We start from the raw sequence: 18798 nt of genomic DNA on the forward strand, positions 1-18798 counted from the left end.
TAAACCAAGTTTACAGTCAGGAGGAGGAGAAAAAAATCCCAAATCTGCACTTTACACACATAAACAGAGGGTATATCTTGCCAGAATGTCCTGGCCAACATTCTTCCCTCAATCAACATCACCCAGAAAAAAACATCTTAACCTGGCAATTAATCTGATGTGTTGATTGTGGGATATTGCTACACACAGCTGGGATCCCGGAAAATTCTCTGCCCTTTAATTGATTGGCTGTGAAGTGGCTTCAAATGTCGTGAGGATGTGTAGCGCTATCATTTAGAAAATTATACCACAAGGGCTACTTAACTGAGAATTCTTCTTTTAACAGGATGTTATTGTGCACAGGTCTTGTGTGTCAGAAAGTGTGTTGATTTTATGTATTTTGACAGAAGTTTATCAGTTTGTTATTTCCTCATCTTCTGTGATTCCCTGCTCACTCTAGTGAAAGAGCATACACTGGCACTCATGCACAATGCAGCCGTTGATTCAAATGCATGTTATTGGAGGTAGTACAACCAAAGCAAATGTACAAACTATTTCATCTTGAAACTACACTTGCCATCTTATTTGTCATGAAACCATTAGTTTATGACGATCTTTATTGTGTGTGTTTGATATTGTCATTAATTTGAAATGCTTTTACACTAGTTATAACATAGGGGATGGTAGCAACCAACAATTGTTTGAGGCCCACTAAAAGGCACCTTGCGCTATTCACTTTGAGGTTCAAAGTCCAACAGGTGGAATTTTCCATTCTGGAGAATAAGTCCACTGAAAGATAGGAAAGTCAGCATGATTCCCGCTGAGTTGGACAGGCGTGATCTACTGCTTCTCAGCTCATTAATTATGCATCCGCAAGGAATATCATGGTGGGATGGGCAGGGGATTGATGGTCCCACCATGACCTCATGGGTCGAAGGTCTTGGTGCCATACTTAAACTGCACCTGGAAGGACATTCACTCACTGTAGGCCAGGTGTTGTGTTGTGAGGGAATCAATGATGTCCAATAAAACCAAACCCTCAACAACATGTTGCAGCAAAGCCTCCCCTAAGGATTCGTTACAGGCTGTCCAGGAAAGGTGGGAGATCCCCTTTCTGCGGGATGGGAGTAGAAGATTCTCCCACCTAACTGCACTAACATGGAGGTGGTCACCGTGAGATTAGTACCTGAGGCAAACAAAAAAATGGACCACCCTGTCATGCCACAAAAGATGAATGTTCTCCGCTGCTTCTCCAGGGTTAGTGAAACTTTTGCTCACTCCAAACTCACACTCTCATAAGACAGTCTAAGGGTTAGACCTCTCAGCAATGTCACACATGACCAGCAGATGGGACATCAACACTGAAAATGTGCCAGCCACTTGAAGCTCAATATCTCATGTAAGGTCCAGCACAAACAAATCTCTTACCAAGGAGGGCTCATCAAGCATTGCTCTTTAATCCATAGTGCTCACAGTCAATCCATCTGTCTTTATGCAGAATAAAGACAGATAGATCTCATGTAACAAAAGGCCCCAAAGTTGAGGGCCCTCTTGCCATTCAGGGAACGGGCAAAAGAGCTGGTTGGAGAGGAAGGTGAGATAAGCTTCCCCAAACAAGCCAGTGAGGATGCACCCAGTATAGATCAACAGTGTGTGGACAATGGCTGTGAGTGATCTACAATGAACCTGCCTAGTTAACTGTAACTCTGTATTCCAGGTACCAGCAAGTCAAAGGGAAGAGCATCCTTGATAGAAGACTCAGCCTCAGCCCCAAGACCCACCTCTAAGGAGGAAGCAAACCTATACTCAGATGAAAATCTATCCATGTGTTCACTTGCACTCTCCAGGAGCACGGATGCACACACTTCAGTGGGGACTTAGTTTTAGAGTCGGCTTGGGATTTGACATATAACACAATGGAAAAAAACACACGTCCAATTGTATAGCATTTTTCATGCAATTGGAATGCCAGAAGCATCTCACTGGAACACACCGCCTTCAACAGTGCAGCACTCCCTCACTACTGCACTAAAATGTCAATTTTAGATTTTGTTGAGTCTCAAGGGAGTGACTTAAACTCACAACCTCCTATCTCCAAAGCAAGAGACAAGGCTGACCTCATAATAGTGTAATAACCCCACGGAGGTGAAAGTCCCATCACCAAGTTACTTTATTTACACTATACATCTGTACACAGTCAGCTCTCCAGTTGCTCCCTGCTGGATGCAGGCTGGGAGTCTGACAGACCTGCTTTAAATAGGGAGCATGAGGCTCCCTGATTTAACCATCAATTAGGACTCATCAGGTATCTCTTTTCAGGTACCAACTAATTATACAAAATCAAATTAACTCAGGGACAAATTAAGAGGGGCAGCTCCCCAAAAGGAGGGGGAACAGCCCGAACAAAAAACAAAGTCGAAAGGAAACTTAAAACATCAAATTTAAATGTGATTATCGGGGTCAGTAATGCACCCCAGCTCCTGCAGTGCCCAGCAGACACAGAAGATGTCAACTGTGCCCATGGATACCGCATGCTCCCTCTTTAGCGACACCTGGCCACAAATATAGCCGTGGCAGAAGGGCAGACAGTTAGGATGGACGACTCCGTCGATCGCCCACTGCCTGGACCTATTTGATGGCTCGCCTCACCAGGCCCAGGAGCAGGTCGTCCTCCGGACCCACCAGGACTCATCAGGTAGTTCATACTCTAGCAAGCCAGCCTCATTAGCCTGGCTGAAGTCATTACAAATCGTAAATAATTATTTATTAAATTGCAGTAGTTATCAATGAGTTAACAATATTACTTTGTCTAAAAACAGTGGTCTACAAAGACAATTAGAGGTGGTTATGTACCATATATTTGGATTGGACACACTAATCACTTGAGATGGATCATCCAAGTTCAGTGCTCGGTGAAGTGTGGGTAACTGTAAGAACTATTCAATTTGAATTCTGACAAAAAAAAGCTCTAATTTTTGCTGATTTTCTCTTTTTATTTCCCTTTCCTCTCTTGAAGGTGCTGACTCTTGCTTGTGCTGAACACGTAGGTAATGACAGCTTCTTCAACTAGCTGGCCACTCTTTATAAATAAGCAGCATACGGTGACTCCTGACACTCAGTAGGTTATATGACCATGGGGGCCATCACAATGAAGACTGATTCCATTCTCACTCAACAGCAAACCTCCCAGTGACAGTCACTGGTGTTATAATGTAACCAATGAGAACATGCTGACCCGGTAGACAATGTAACCAATGGCAAAATGATGCGAGGGTCAGCTGACCTGGTATAAATAGAAAGCAGATGGGGATTGTGTGAAGCTTGTGTGGCCCAGGGCGTGGCTTGAGTGTTACATAGAAACCCTACAGTACAGAAAGAGGCCATTCGGCCCATCGAGTCTGCACCGACCACAAACCCACCCAGGCCCTACCCCCGTATCCCTACATAGTTACCCACTAATCCCTCTAACCTACGCATCTCAGGACACTAAGGGCAATTTTTTTAGCATGGCCAATCAACCTAACCCGCACATCTTTGGGCTGTGGGAGGAAACCGGAGCACCCGGAGGAAACCCACGCAGACACAAGGAGAATGTGCAAACTCCACACAGACAGTGACCCAAGCCGGGAATCAAACCCAGGTCCCTGGAGCTATGAAGCAGCAGTGCTAACCACTGTGCTGCCGTGCCGCCCGGTAAATTAATAACATTTGATTAATAACATTTCTTTATTAAATCTTTTTCTTCGATTTATTTTCTAAAGTTAAGTTTATTTCTTCTATTGCTTTCAACTGAAGATCCTTACTTCCGGATGAACAACTGGAACAGCAACTAGGAGCAGAAACGAGTGCCGATTACTGTCTTTCTCCAGAGTACAACAGTGACTACTCTTCAGAAGTATTTCTACAACCATTGTTTTCCTATTGCTTTCTTCACTGTCCCAGAGGAAAGCCCTGAGAAAATCTGATGTCTCTCAGTCTCTCTTATTTCTTATAGAATTGATGACAGTCACTACTCCTGCAGTTCAAGGTCATTTCAAGTACCTCCCCTGTTTGTGATACACTTTGTTCTTTTCTGTTCTTTGCTGCATTGTGTTCCCACCAAAAGCGTGCTGTGAAATCTACCTCAGCTCTTTGTCTGTATAGCAGGAGAATCCGGTAATTCTACTCACCGAGAATAAATTTCAGCAACATCGCAAGACATAAAAAGAGGGGGAGAAAGTACACTCCTCTGTTGATCCAACGGAAAGAGTATAGCATTTGAGTGTTTGTAATCTCCTGATACGCTCCCACTGGGTGAAATAATGGACAAGAAGCTCATTATCACATCCGAAATTAGAGGTGTTCAGCTTGGGGAATTTCATTTTAACATGGATAGAATAACCTTGCATAATAATTCATCAGGATTCCATAGAATTACAAAGAACTACATAGCATACACAGCATAGAAACAATTTTCATGACCTAACCGGCCCATGAAAACATTTGTGTTCCACACTCAAGCCACCTCCCATCCTAAGTCTATCAGCAAACCTTTCTAATCCCTTCTCCTTCATTTCATAGAATCCCTACAGTGCAGAAGGAGGCCATTCAGCCCATCAAGTCTACACCAACCACAATCCCACCCAGGCCCTGTAACCCCACATATTTACCCTGCTAATCCCCTTGATACTAGGATCAATTTAGCATGGTCAATCCACCTAACCCGCACATCTTTGGACTGTGGGAGGAAACCGGAGCACCCGGAGGAAACCCACGCAGACACGGGGAGAACGTGCAAACTCCACACCCGAGGCCAGAATTGAACCCAGGTAAAAGCAAATTACTGCGGATGCTGGAATCTGAAACCAAAAGAGAAAATGCTGGCAAATCTCAGCAGGTCTGGCAGCATCTGTGAGGGGAGAAAAGAGCTGACATTTCGAGTCCAGATGACCCTTTGTCCCTGGCGCTGTGAGGCAGCAGTGCTTATCCTTAGCTGTCCTCCCATTCAATGCTATTTGCTTCTGCTACAAGTTACACCATATAGTCGGGAGTTCTAAATGTCCACCACTCCCAGGGTAAAGAGGTTTCCTCTGAATTCCCCATTAGGTTTCTTGGTCACTATTTTTTTTTCATGCCTTCTGGCTTTGCTTTCCCCCACATGCAGAAACACAGGATTGATATTTCTGGAGGAGGTGGACATATCTAATATAGAAACCTCCTTTGAAAGGGCTCCACTCCCCATATTCTCATGTCATGATGCAGTCAGGCCCCATACCTCTGGAGACATTCGGAGGCAGGCACTGAAGCATGCTGGTTAGAAGGCTCACCTCAGTTTGCTGGGATTTTGACCCAAATGTATAAAGGCTGTTTGGCACTCTAGACCTCACCCCTCACCCATCCTACTCCCCTAATCCCCCAGGCCACCTCTATGCCCTGTCATACCTGCCATGTCATCTCCATGCCGCACCCCCTCCTCGCCCCCCCCCCCCCCCCCCCCCCCACACCTTGCCCCATCCCAATTCCTCTCCATATCTCCATGGCCATCCATGCTCCCTCATATTCCCCTCAGCCCCTCCATACCCTCATGGCCCCCCATTCACCGCCAATGGTCCCCCCATCCCCCCTCCTCAGGTATTCTCCATAGCCACTCACCCAGTATCCACAATGGGCAGACCTCAGCAGCCATGTATACATGAGTAAAAGTAAACTTCTCACAATCTAATAGAGTTCTCACTCACACACTTAATACAGAAAGAACTACCCTTGAGAGCATAATGCTGAGTCTATTGCATTCACTGCTGCCAATGTGGTCTCCACATTGGGAAGGCTATATGCAGATTGGGTGACCGCTTTGCGAAACACGTTTGCTCAATCCACAAGCATGATCCCAGCCTTCCTGTTGCTTGCCATTTTAACTCAACACCTTGCTCTCATGCCCACGTGTCTGTTCTTGCCTGCTGCAATGCTCCAGAGAAGCCCATTGCAAGCTGGAGGAACAGCATCTCATCTTCCAGATGAGCAACCCTAGGCACTCAATGTTGAGTTCAGCAACTTTAGATTTTGACCTTTCTGCTCCATCTTAAACCCCCTTTTTTAATATCCCATACATGCATTGTCTCAATATCGTGTTGGATAATGGAAAAGAATTGGCTAAATATTTCCTAGAGGTGAGATTAAGGGGTGGTCAGATTGAAGTTCTTAAAACAATGAAGGGAACTGACAGAGTAGATAGGGAACTACTTCCAGCTATTTGGGGAAACTCAGAACAAAGCACATACATAGAATAAGAACTAAGCCTTATAAAAGTGAATTTATAATGTGGAAGGGACTACCTAGCAGAGCAGTGGAAGCAGATTCAATAATAGCTTTCTATAGGAAGGGGGCAGTTTGTAAGGCAATGGGAAAACTGTAGATTAATTAGGAACATGGGAACAGAAGTTGGCATTTTAATTCTTCAAACCTGTTTTGCCATTCAGTGAGATCATGGCTGATCTGCAACTTAACTCCATGCACCCACTTTAATATATTTCTTTATAAAAAATCTCAGATTTAAAATGAACAATTGCCCCAGCATCAATTGCTATTTGCAATTAGAATGATTTCTCAATTTCATTCCTGAAAGGTCTGGCCCTAATTTTTAGCCTATGGGTAAAAAATGTTATGAGCCCCAAGTGGGCAAGTTTCTCTCAGTGGGTGGGGGGGGTGGGGGGGAGGGGGGCATCTGCCATTGCCTACCCCTCATATATTAAGCCCTATGTTCTAGTTGTGGATTCCCCAATCAGCGGGAATTGTTTCTTTCTATCTGTCCTAGCTATTCCCCTAAATATCGAGAATACAGCCCAGGTTTTACAGAATCACTCCTCATGAATAAATATGGTGACTAGTTGATGCCACAACACGGATTCTTGTGGGACACCACTAGTCATTTCCTGTCAGTTAGAGTAACTGCCCATTATCCCTACTCTCCGTCTCCTGCCGCTGAAGCCAATTTCCTAACCAGGTCAATAATATACCTTCAAATCTCTAAGATTCAACTTTAGTTAACAGTGTCTTACGAGGGGCTTTATCAAAGGCATTCTGTAAGTGCATATAATAATATTAATCGACATTCTCCTGTCCACTACTTTTTCACAAAATTCACTCAGGTTTGTCGCACATGATTGACTGGATAGCTTTACTCAAAAAGTGCAGTCAAATGGCCTTGTTCTAAACGATAATATTCAGTGATCCTACGTTATGATTCTATGAATGCAGAAAAGGGGCAGAATCTTATGGTCTTAGAATATGAGTGCGAGAGGTGACAATTTCCGAGTCACCACATCACTTTCAACATGCCCTTCTGGGAGATATTCCCGGAGGACTCCCAGTAAGGACAGCAGAAGCCAGTGGTATTTCACAAGGATCCATATTGGGCATCAGTTATTCACCATATTTACTAATGATTTAGATGAGGAGATAGAAATCCACATATCCAAGTTTGCCAGTGACACAAAGATAGATGCCATTGTAACCAGTATGGCTGGAAGAGATAAAGATAGTTTAAGTTAACGGGTCAAACTGTGATCAATGGATTCAATGCAAGTAAACATGAGATCAACCACAGCAAAGAAATCAAAGGCCCTTCAGCCTTGGAGATGCTGCAACTCCCAGTGCCCGAAATGGGCAATGTCCCTACAGGATGGAGAGCCCCCGAGGAGCCCTCTGAAGAGATTTTCAATTTCATGAAATAAATGGTGGCCACACCCGAAGTCACAACAGGAAGATCCCAACAAAGTCCTCAGTCAGCCCACAAATGGGCAGCTAATAGGTGGCACGGTGGCACAGTGGTTAGCACTGCTGCCTCACAGTGCCAGGGACCTGGGTTCAATTCTGGCCTCGGGTCACTGTCTGTGCGGCGTCTGCATGTTCTTCCCATGTCTGCGTGGGTTTCCTCCGGGTGCTCCGTTTTCCTCCCCTAGTCCAAAGATGTGTGGGTTAGGTTGACTGGCCATGCTAAATTGACCCTAGTGTCAGGGGGACTAGCAGGGTAAATATGTGGGTTTACGGGAATAGGGCCTGGATGGGATTGTGGTCGGTGCAGACTCGATGGGCCGAATGGCCTCCTTCTGCACTGTAGGGATTCTATGATTCTAATTTTCCAATTCGGGGCTACCGTCCATTGCCAATGAAGTCCCACCTCCGGGAAGGTCACCCGGAAGCAGGAATATGTTGGATTGTGGTCCTAGCAGCAAGGATTTTCTTCCCGATCCCACTGTTAGGCCTGCCCTTACTTCAGATAAATAGTTGTAACAATGCAGAACGGGTAGTTTGCGAAACAGCAAGATTCTTTCAGTAATCCTCTCCGGCCCCTTCCTCATTCCCCATTTAACAGCAAAATGGTCCAGAGAACAACTGGCCCACTTCCATCATTTAACTGCTGCTCTGCGCAATCCTTGTTTCTGATGCACCATTAGCCCATTCACCTGGTGGGTGGAAGGTTGCAGCTAAAAATAGCAATCCCAGGATTAAGAGACAGATGGGAATATTCTCAAAAAGCTTTAGTAACTCACTAAAACCTGAACAACACATCAACAGCTTTACATTTCAGGTTTAGCAGAGTCCTATATTAAGGTTCTGAACCCTCTCAGCTTGGTACTTAATAATAGTAAAATGCTGCAATTTTTATTTTCTAGATATTCTTCTTGCTGCTCTGCTTTGTTGAAGTAAAGAATAAAAAAATTAGCTAAGGTTCTCCATTATATTTTCTGACTTTCCCTGGGCGGCATTTTGAGCCAGTGTTAGCCATCAGCGGGCTCAAAATACCGCAAAAGTCGGGAAACATGATTTACGCCGGTGACCTGTTTCCCGATTTTCCACACCCCTCGCCGATGACATAACAAGGTTCCTGCCCAGGAAGGTCAGGAACTTCATTTTAAATACATTATAATATCATTAGCAAGCCTTCCCTGCAGATAAAAAGCAATGGGTCATTCTTCTGACCACATGTGGACCATTGTCATTTGCGGACGACACAAAGGTTGGTGGATTTGCGGATAGCGATGAGGACCATCAGAGGATACAGCAGGATATAGATCAGTTGGAGACTTGGGCAGAGAGATGGCAGATGGAGTTTAATCTGGACAAATGTGAGGTAATGCATTTTGGAAGGTCTAATACAGATAGGAAATACACAGTAAATGGCAGAACCCTTAAGAGTATTGATAGGCAAAGGGATCTGGGTATACAGGTACACAGGTCACTGAAAGTGGCAATGCAGGTGGAGAAGGTAGTCAAGAAGGCATACGGCATGCTTGCCTTCATCGGCCGGGGTATTGAGTTTAAAAACTGGCAAGTCATGTTGACGCTTTATAGAACCTTAGTGAGGCCGCACTTGGAATATAGTGTTCAGTTCTGGTCGCCACACTACCAGAAGGATGTGGAGGCTTTGGAGAGGGTACAGAAAAGATTTACCAGGATGTTGCCTGATATGGTGGTCATTAGCTATGAGGAGAGGTTGGAGAAACTTGGTTTGTTCCCACTGGAGCGACGGAGGTTGAGGGGAGACCTGATAGAAGTCTACAAGATTATGAGAGGCATGGACAGATTGGATAGTCAGAAGCTTTTTCCCAGGGTGGAAGAGTCAATTACTAGGGGGCATAGGTTTAAGGGACAAGTTTTAAAAGAGATGTACGAGGCAGATTTTTTACACGGAGAGTGGTGGGTGCCTGGAACTCGTTGCTGGGGGAGGTAGTGGAAGCGGATATGGTAGTGACTTTTAAAGGGCGTCTTGACAAGTTCATGAATGAGATGGGAATAGAGGGATATGGTCCCCGGAAGCGTAGGGGGTTTTAGTTAAGTCGGGCAGCATGGTCGGTGCAGGCTTGGAGGGCCGAAGGGCCTGTTCCTGTGCTGTAATTTTCTTTGTTCTTTGTTTTTTGTTCATTATTCACGACTTAACTTCCACGGAGGCACCAGATACCAAGATATTATGACCCTAAGCCACCTCTGATCCTGAGAAGGTATCAGTTTTACTCGGCAATCCGGGAGACAGGGGAGTCTGTCACGGGTTTCTAAACAAGGTTGATATGACTGGCAGAAGCTTGTGAATTTGCGTTGACACTTAATGAGATGCTAAGCGACTATTTGGTATGCGGGATAAATAATGTAACTATCCAAAAAATGCCTGTTGGTGGTAGCCCAACTGGGCTGCAAACAGGAGCTACAGAACAGGCGGTACAGCTGACCTTATCATTGGAAAATGTGGCAAATATGAGTTGCAAGGTATCCCGATGGAAGTGGACGCCCACGCCAGTTCAACTGGGTTCAGGGACCACCACTTGAGCGCTGGCGATTACATTGCCTCCCTCAGGGAGGATCCAGACCCAGCGCTGAAAAGTTGCAAGAGACCCATGAGGCACACGAACCGCTGAAATTCCTCAGTCTTAGGCGGGGAGGGGTGCAATGACTTCATTGAGGCACTGGAGGTTGGCATCTTGGAGTATGAACTCTCTGATTGAGGTCATAATTGCATGCCCAATCAGGGAGCCTCACCCATCGATATAAAAATGGGAGTGTCAGGGTTTCAGGCACTCCAAATTCTGACTGCATACTGTTATCTCAGTAAATATCCAGGTACAAGAGTTCAAATCTCACCACAGCAGCTGGAGAATTGGAATTCAATGAATTAAGTAAATTTGCAATAAAAAGCTAATATAGTTTTGAAGGGGAACCAGATTTGGGAATATTGGAAGGATACACAGAAAGGAAAAGGAGGGATATAGCTTTGTTAGTCAAAGAAGAGACCAGTGCAGTAGTGAGAAATGATATAGGCTGGAGATCAAGATGCAGAATCAGTCTGGATAGAAATAAGAAATAGCAATAGGGAAATAGGGAAATAAGTCTCCAGTGGGGGTAATCTTTAGGTCCCCCAACAGTAGTTTCACAGTGGGGCACAGTATAAATGAGGAAATATTGGGGACCTGTAGGAAAGGTACGGCAGTAATTATGGGTGATTTTAATATACACATAGACTAGATTAATCAAATTGGCAAGGGTAACTTCGAGGGAGAGTTCATTGAATGTATTAGAGATTGTTTCTTGGAGCAACCAACCAGGGAGTTGTGGAACCAACCAGGGAGCAGGCTATTCTAGATGTGGTGTTGTCTAATGAGGAGGGATTAATTAAAGATCTCATCGTTAAGTATCCTCTTGGGAAGAGTGATGATAGTATGATAGAATTCAAAAGTCAGTTTGAGGGCAAGAAACCAGCATCCCACACTCAAATTCTGGGGTTAAATAAAGGTAATTACACAGGCCCAAGGACAGATTTAGCCCTAATGGACTGGGAAGGAACGCTAAAAGGTAGGACAGTCGATGATCCGTGTAGATGTTTAAGGAGATAGTCAATTTCTCCCAACTAAAATATATTCTAGAAAGGAAGAAAAATTAGAAGAGGGGTATAAAACATCCATGGCTAAGTACGGAAGTTAAAGACAACATAAATGCAAAATCTAAGACATTGTAAAAGCCAGTGGTAGACTAGAAGAAGTCTTGGGAAACTTTTAAAGATCAACAAAGGGTTATTCAAAAAATTAATAAAAAGAGCAAAGGCAAATTATGAAAGAAAACAAAATATTTTTAAAAAAGCAAAAGCTTTTATATGAAAGGGAAGAGAGTAGCTAAAGTGAATGTTGGACCCTTGGAGGATCAGACCAGCGAGTGAATAGTGAGAACACAGAAATGGCTGAGACACTAAATCAATATTTTGTCTCAGTTTTCACGGTAGAGGACATTAATACCACCCCAATAGTAACAGGTAATAGAAAGGCAGGAACTTAGAACAATCATAATCAATGGGGAAATACTGCTCAGCAAGCCATTGGCATTGAAGGCAGACAAGTCCCCAGGACCCAATGGCTTACATCCTAGTTTCTTAAAGAAAGTGGCAGCGGAGATGGTGGATCCATTGGTTATAATATTCCAAAATTCCCTGGATGCAAGAGGTTCCAGTGGATTGGAAAAATGCTAATAAAATACCCTTATTCAAAAAGAGAGGGAGGCAGAAAGTAGGAAACTATAGATCAGTTAATTGAACATCTATTTTGGCGAATTGTTAGAATCCATTATTAAGGAAATAATTACTGGACATTTGAAAGTTAAAACGCAATTCATCAGAGTCAGCATGGTTTTATGAAGGTTTGACTAATTTGCTAGAGTACTTCAAAGATATAACAAGCAAAGTGGGTAATGGGGAACCTGAAGAATGAGGGGAGATCTAATTGAGGTCAATAAGATGCTAAAGGGGATTGACAGGTTAGACATAGAGAGGATGTTTCCTCTTGTAGGACAATCCAGAATGCGAGGTCATAGTTTTAGGATAAAGGGGGTAGCAGATACAAAACAGAGATGAGGAGAAATTACTTCCTTCAAAGGGTCGTGAACCTGTGGACTTTGCTACCCCGGAGTGGCGGGATTAAATTTAAGGAGGAGATAGACAGATTTTTAATTAGTAATGAGTTGAAGGGTGATGGAGAACGGGCAGGGAAAGTGGAGTTGCGGCTGAGATAAGATCAGCCATGATTGTATTGAATGGTGGAGCAGGCTTGAGGGGCTGAATTGTCTACTCCTGCTCCTAGTTCTTATGTTTTTATGTTCTTTTGATGATCATGGAACCACCAGATTGTCATAAATGTTCATCAATCACTATGATCGGGAGAAAGGGTAGAAAAGAGCGGAAGCTTGCTCAGTGAGAACACATGTCAGGAATCTAGCATCACACAAAGTTTTCAGCCATTAAAGCGGTTGTATAAATCATGTTTTTTGAGAGACAAGGCATCTTGTTGGGTTGGAAATATCAAAGATGATTTCTCTGCACGGAGGAATTTCAAATTAAGGCAGCGAATGAGAAATTTGATGTACTGAAACATTGCACTGTTATTACCCAGTGGGAGGCTATTTAATTATGCAGTGATGGTTGGTTAGAGTGAACATGATTGGCAGAAATTAGCAAATGTTTACTTACCACCACAATATATCGAGGTCTGTACTGAATTGTACCAAAAAGACCAAGTATGACAACAATGATGTGCAAGAAGTTTGCTAGAATTGGGGCCCACTGATATCCCAGGAAATCAAAGATCTGTCTCTCCAAAGCAGCAAGCTTGAAAGGAAAAGAGAGAAAAGAACTGAGTCAAACCACAGCGACCATTGTTTATATAAAGATAAGAACTTCAATTCAGATTGTATTGTATCACATTTCTTGAAGAACATGTGCCAAAGTGCTTTGCTCACAACACATTACTGTGCGGTACACTGACTGTTGTAATGTCCCCGACCGAGAGACAATTTTAAGAGTTTGAATTCTGGATGCGAAGACTCGCCTACTGCAATTTTACAAATTTTTACATCAATTAGTCCAATTGGCCTGCTAATATTCGATGACACAGACCGTTTCCAGCCACATTTAATCCACATTAAATCATTTCAGAGTTAGTGTAGGTTTGAAGACTGAAATGATAACTATAGATGGGCAGCCTTTGTGTTACCCTTTTAAACTGCAACATAAATAAGACCAATAAAAACCTGCAATCTCTATTTGACCAACGCGTCCAATTTCAAAAGGCAAAAAACAAACTCGTTCCCTGTACACAATACCCAGGCTTGTCCATTTACCATTGACAATACTTTTACGAGGGAATGCATAAATGCAGACAAAAACAGAACATCTCACACTCTCTAGGTGTGATTCTATGGGCTGAATTATACAAGGTGCCATGGTCCCTACCCTCCCCTTCATCCACCGCCTAAAAGATTGGGGGAGAGTCAGGCAAGTGAAAGAACAGTTGCCCCCACAATCATTTAATAGGCTGGAGGTGGGGTTTCTGCCCCTCAGGGACAGAAAACCCTGTCTCAGAGATCTGCTGGCCAACCAGAGGCCAACAGCTCACACTGTGAGCACTGGCCACTGCTGACACTGCACTCAGAGCTTAAGGAGGCATTTGGCGATGGATCGGAATCTGGGCAGGATTTATTGCCCGCGCTCGTCCCAAAACTGGAAAATCCCGCCCGAGATCAATGGACCTTTGCATGGTCTGCTCCCCCACTGCTCGCTACGATTCCCATGGCGGGTGAGATGGGAAAATTCCCCCCCTGTAAGTGTTTGAAGGATGGGTAGGTGAATGGGCAGGCTCCCTGCTGGATTTTATGTGCCCTGTCTTCTAATCTGCCAGGAATAGGTACCGCATGGTAGGTTGTTGCATAAGGTTAAATCTCACGGGATCCAGGGTGAGGTATCTAAATGGATACAAAATTGGCTTGATGACAGAAGACAGAGGGTGGTTGTAGAGGGTTGTTTTTCAAACTGGAGACCTGTGACCAACGGTGTGCCTCAGGCATCAGTGCTGGGTCCACTGTTATTTGTCATTTATATTAATGATTTGGATGAGAATATAGGAGGCATGGTTAGTAAGTTTGCAGATGACACCAAGATTGGTGGCAAGTGGACAGTGAAGAAAGTTATCTCGGATTGCAACGGGATCTTGATCAATTGGGCCAGTGGGCTGACGAATGGCAGATGGAGTTTAATTTAGACAAATGCGAGGTGATGCATTTTGATAGATTGAACCAGTGCAGAACTTACACAGTTAATGGTAGGGCGTTGTGGAGAGTTACAGAACAAAAAGATCTAGGGGTACTTGTTCATAGCTCCTTGAAAGTGGAGTCACAGGTGGACAGAGTGGTGAAGAAGGCATTCATGGTTGGTTTCATTGGTCAGAACATTGAATACAGGAGTTGGGACGTCTTGTTGAAGTTGTACAAGACATTGGTAAAGCCACATTTGGAATACTGTGTACAGTTCTGGTCACCCTATTATAGAAAGGATATTATTAAACTAGAAAGAGTGCAGAAAAGATTTACTAGGATGCCACTGGGACTTGATGGTTTGAGTTATAAGGAGAGGCTGGATGGACTGGGAGTTTTCTTTCTCTGGAGCATAGAAGGCTGAGGGGTGATGTTATTGAGGTCTATAAAATAGTAAGGGGCATAGATCAGCTAGATAGTCAATATCTTTTCCCAAAGGTAGGGGAGTCTAAAACTAGAAGGCACAGGTTTAAGGAGAGAGGGGAGAGATACAAAAGTGTCCAGAGGGACAATTTTTTCAGACAGAAGGTGGTGAGTGTCCGGAATAAGCTATCAGAAGTAACAGTAGAGGCGGGTACAATTTTAAAAAGCATTTAGACAGTTATATGGGTAAGATGGGTATAGAGGGATATGGGCCAAATGCGGGCAATTGGGATTAGCTTAGGGGTTTAAAAAAAAAAGGGCGGCATGAACAAATTGAGCTGAAGGGCCTGTTTCCATGCTGTGAACTCAATGACTCTATGACTCTATGAGTGGGGTGAAGGTGGTGTGGGTTGTGGGGGGTCCATATAATTCTGGCCTATGATTTTACACTTCTGGTGACAGCTGTCACCCATTGGTAAACTCAGCCAAAATTCAGATGCGCACAGCCCATGATTTGCTAACCACGTGGGCACTTCGAGCTGGAATTTCTGAAATGTTCTCCTGGTGGACAAAGCTCCCAATGTACGAACCTAGAATTAGAAATTAGCCAATTTATATTCTCTCAGGATGCACTCGTCTCGAAGACTAGTCTCACTTGGCTGCCTTACTCCAGGTTTAATTTATTTGTATGTCCACAGATATGTTCATTTGAACAGTAGGCGAATGCTGGTGCTTGATACTTAATCCAAATTAATGCTTTAGTCACAGCTTGTTCCCAAATTTTCACCCTGATTCCCTTCACTTAAACGCTTCAGTGCTTACAGAACCTTTGTTCGTAATGATCTCTTGTTATTTTCAATCAACTTTAACAGTTGGGCACTGCATTAAACTGAAACTAATGTAATATATTGCTTAAACACTTTTTACAGAACGTATCTGTGACACTTGTACAAAACTTACTTTGTATTTACTGAAGTACTGCAGTTCACTTGATGGCCGAGCATTTCATGAATTATAGGGCAGAATATTCCGGCCGTGCTCGTCTTGAAACCGGAACGTGTCGCCTGAGCTCAACGGACCTTTCCATGGTCCACCCCTCACTTGCTCCGATTCCCATGGCGGACACGATGGTAGAATTTGCCCCATAAAGGATATTTTATTAACAGCAAAGTATGACAGTTGCATGGTCCAGTATCTACCGCAATATTGCAATTAGGTAACACTGATAACTGAGTTAATTTTAGCATCCAAATGAAGCCATTATGGAGTCGCAGCTGATGATGATGGTAAATAGGAATGCACAGAACTCTAACAATGTCAATGAAGATACTCAGAAAAATACAAGTTGCAGAACTAGGTCTACCAAGGCAAAGAAACTACTAGGCTTGACATAGCAGAACGTCTCACATAAACTGACAAATAGTCATCATGAAGACATAATAGCTTCAATATGAGATCAAACATGCCACTTGAAAACACAAGAGGGTGAATTCACCAATCCTTAATCATAGAATAGAATCATAGAATCCCTACAGTGCAGAAGGAGGCCATTTGGCACTGACCACAGAGCCACCAGGCCCTATCCCCATAACCCCACATATTTACCCTAATAATCCCACTGACACTAAGGGGCAAACTAGCATGGCCAATCAACCTAAACCGCACATCATGGGAGTGTGGGAGGAAACTGGAGTACCCGGAGGAAACCCACGCAGAAACAGGGAGAACCTGCAGACTCCACACAGACAGTGACCTGAGACTGGAATTGAACCTGGGTCTCTGGCGCTGTGAGGCAGCAGTGCTAACCCACTGTTCCACTGGGCCGCCCACCTGCACTGCTAAAGGAGATTCATGCTTGAAGGAAGCATAAACTACTGACAAGGCTACCTCCTGGGCAGCACGGCGGCACAGTGGTTAGCACTGTTGCCTCACAGCGCCAAGGACCCAGGTTCGATTCCCGGCTTGGGTCACTGTCTGTGTGGAGTTTGCACATTCTCCCCGTGTCTGCATGGGTTTCCTCCGGGTGCTCCGGGTGCTCCGGTTTCCTCCCACAGTCCAAAGATGTGGTGGTTAGGTGCATTGGCCATGCTAAATTGCCTCTTAGTGTCAGGGAGATTAGCAGGGTAAATATGTGGGGTTATGGGGATAGGTCCTGGGTAGGATTGTGGTTGGTGCAGACTCGATGGGCCAGGAGGCCTCCTTCTGCACTGTAGGAATTTTACGATTCTATCATAACAATTCCCCGGTTCCTGCTCCCTTCAAGCGTTGCTCTCTGCTAGCAGTGAGATATTGCTGAATTAATCTTTGAATCCAGAAGTTACTATTGTCGATACTACAAATGATAAAGATGTATAATATTCCCTCGCCCTCGATTTTTGTGAAACTGTTAACTCATTTTAAATAAGCAGTTTAATTCCTGAATTAAAACCACTGATGAAGGAACATCACCATGCTAATACCATCAACCATCATTTTGAATCTTAGAGACAGTTAGCTCATTAGAACTCTGTATTATGCCAATACTTTAAACAGTGTGAAAAGGTAATATTGAAGGTATTTTGCCACAGTGTCATTTTAAGTAACAACTACATCTTGATATACTGGAGGCAATGAATTTAGTCATGAGGAACATTCTGTCTACACATAACATGGCCTGCGACATCTGCTAATCTTTCTCTAGTGCTTCTGCTTAGCTAGATGCCAGTACCCATTGGGCTGGTCCGGGTGAAGTAGGGAAAAGTGATGCTGGCACCATTAACCAGCAATTTTTTCTTTAATTTGTTTTTTACATAGCTGCCCCATCAGCCCACTTGATAAGGTGGAAGAGATGAAATGAATACATCTGGTAGCTTTAGGGGAATAAAAGCCACAATCCAGGACTGAATCCATTATATATTTAAAAGTGTTGCAGGTTGCTTTAAGAGCTGATCACATGACTTGATGGTGTTGTCATTAGGGTGTTTGCAATGTTTTACTTTCAGTTTGTGCTCTATGCAGTGCAGAAAACATCTCTTTCAATCGAAAACGTTGTGTGTTAGTTTCAATCTATGTGTGTAAACCACGTTCTTTACTTTTTGTTAAAACTCACAACACCGAACATAGTTAGAACATTACAGAACCCCAGTTTTAGCACCTAATGGAACTATATGTTTACCCCTGTGACATCATGAGGACAGCTGTAAGTTCAGTTCCAACTAAATCCCAGAGGAAGCTGCATCCTGGGCTGTAACCCAAATGTATTCATTCCTAATTATCTGCAAGGCTGCACTACCCTCGCAGCTGACTGACAGGACAAGACTGGCTGTTCAAAATGTCTGAGCCAAATTTTACCACCCCGCCTGGGAATCGGAGCGGGTGAGGGGCAGACGATGTAAAGTTCCGTTGATCTCGGGCAGGAGTTTTGGGGCGAGCGAGGCCGTGAACCCAGCCCCTGATGTTTAAATGGTTACTTAGAATTAAAGTTATTTAAAATTATGAAGAGTATTTAAAATATTGAAGCATTCTGGTAAACACACATTAGATGCCTGTCTGTGACAAGCCATCAAATATTTTAATTCTAAAATGACTGATGGTGATAATAATGAATGCAGGGTAAACATGTTATTCTGAGACAGAAACAGAAAACGCTGGAAAATCTCAGCAAGTCTGACAGCAACTGTGGAGAGAGAATAGAGCCAACGTTTCCAGTCTGGATAACCCTTGGTCAGAGCTGATGATGCTATTCTGAGAGTTCCCTGTATACCACTTTAACACAGATTCTAACCAATGTTCCTTCCTTTGTCTTTGTGCAGTCCATTTGTTGCACTGCATGGTCCCTTTAAGATTGTCATGCACCCCACATCTGCCTCTTAAAGAGAA

At 43.8% G+C, this 18798-nt stretch overlaps 1 protein-coding gene across 1 annotated transcript in view; it reads right to left on the reverse strand.

Moving 5' to 3' along the window:
• Window positions 1–18798, reverse strand: part of LOC144508310 (sodium/potassium-transporting ATPase subunit beta-1-interacting protein 3-like) — a 191173-nt gene that overhangs the window by 109937 nt on the left and 62438 nt on the right. Inside the window, exon 2 of the mRNA XM_078236135.1 lies at window positions 12959–13096. Within this exon, the coding sequence (XP_078092261.1) occupies window positions 12959–13096 (138 nt within the window). The remainder of the gene's footprint in view (window positions 1–12958; window positions 13097–18798) is intronic.

The sequence above is a fragment of the Mustelus asterias genome, chromosome 20 (genome assembly GCF_964213995.1).
Source record: "Mustelus asterias chromosome 20, sMusAst1.hap1.1, whole genome shotgun sequence".
In the NCBI taxonomy this organism is placed as follows: Eukaryota; Metazoa; Chordata; class Chondrichthyes; order Carcharhiniformes; family Triakidae; genus Mustelus; species Mustelus asterias.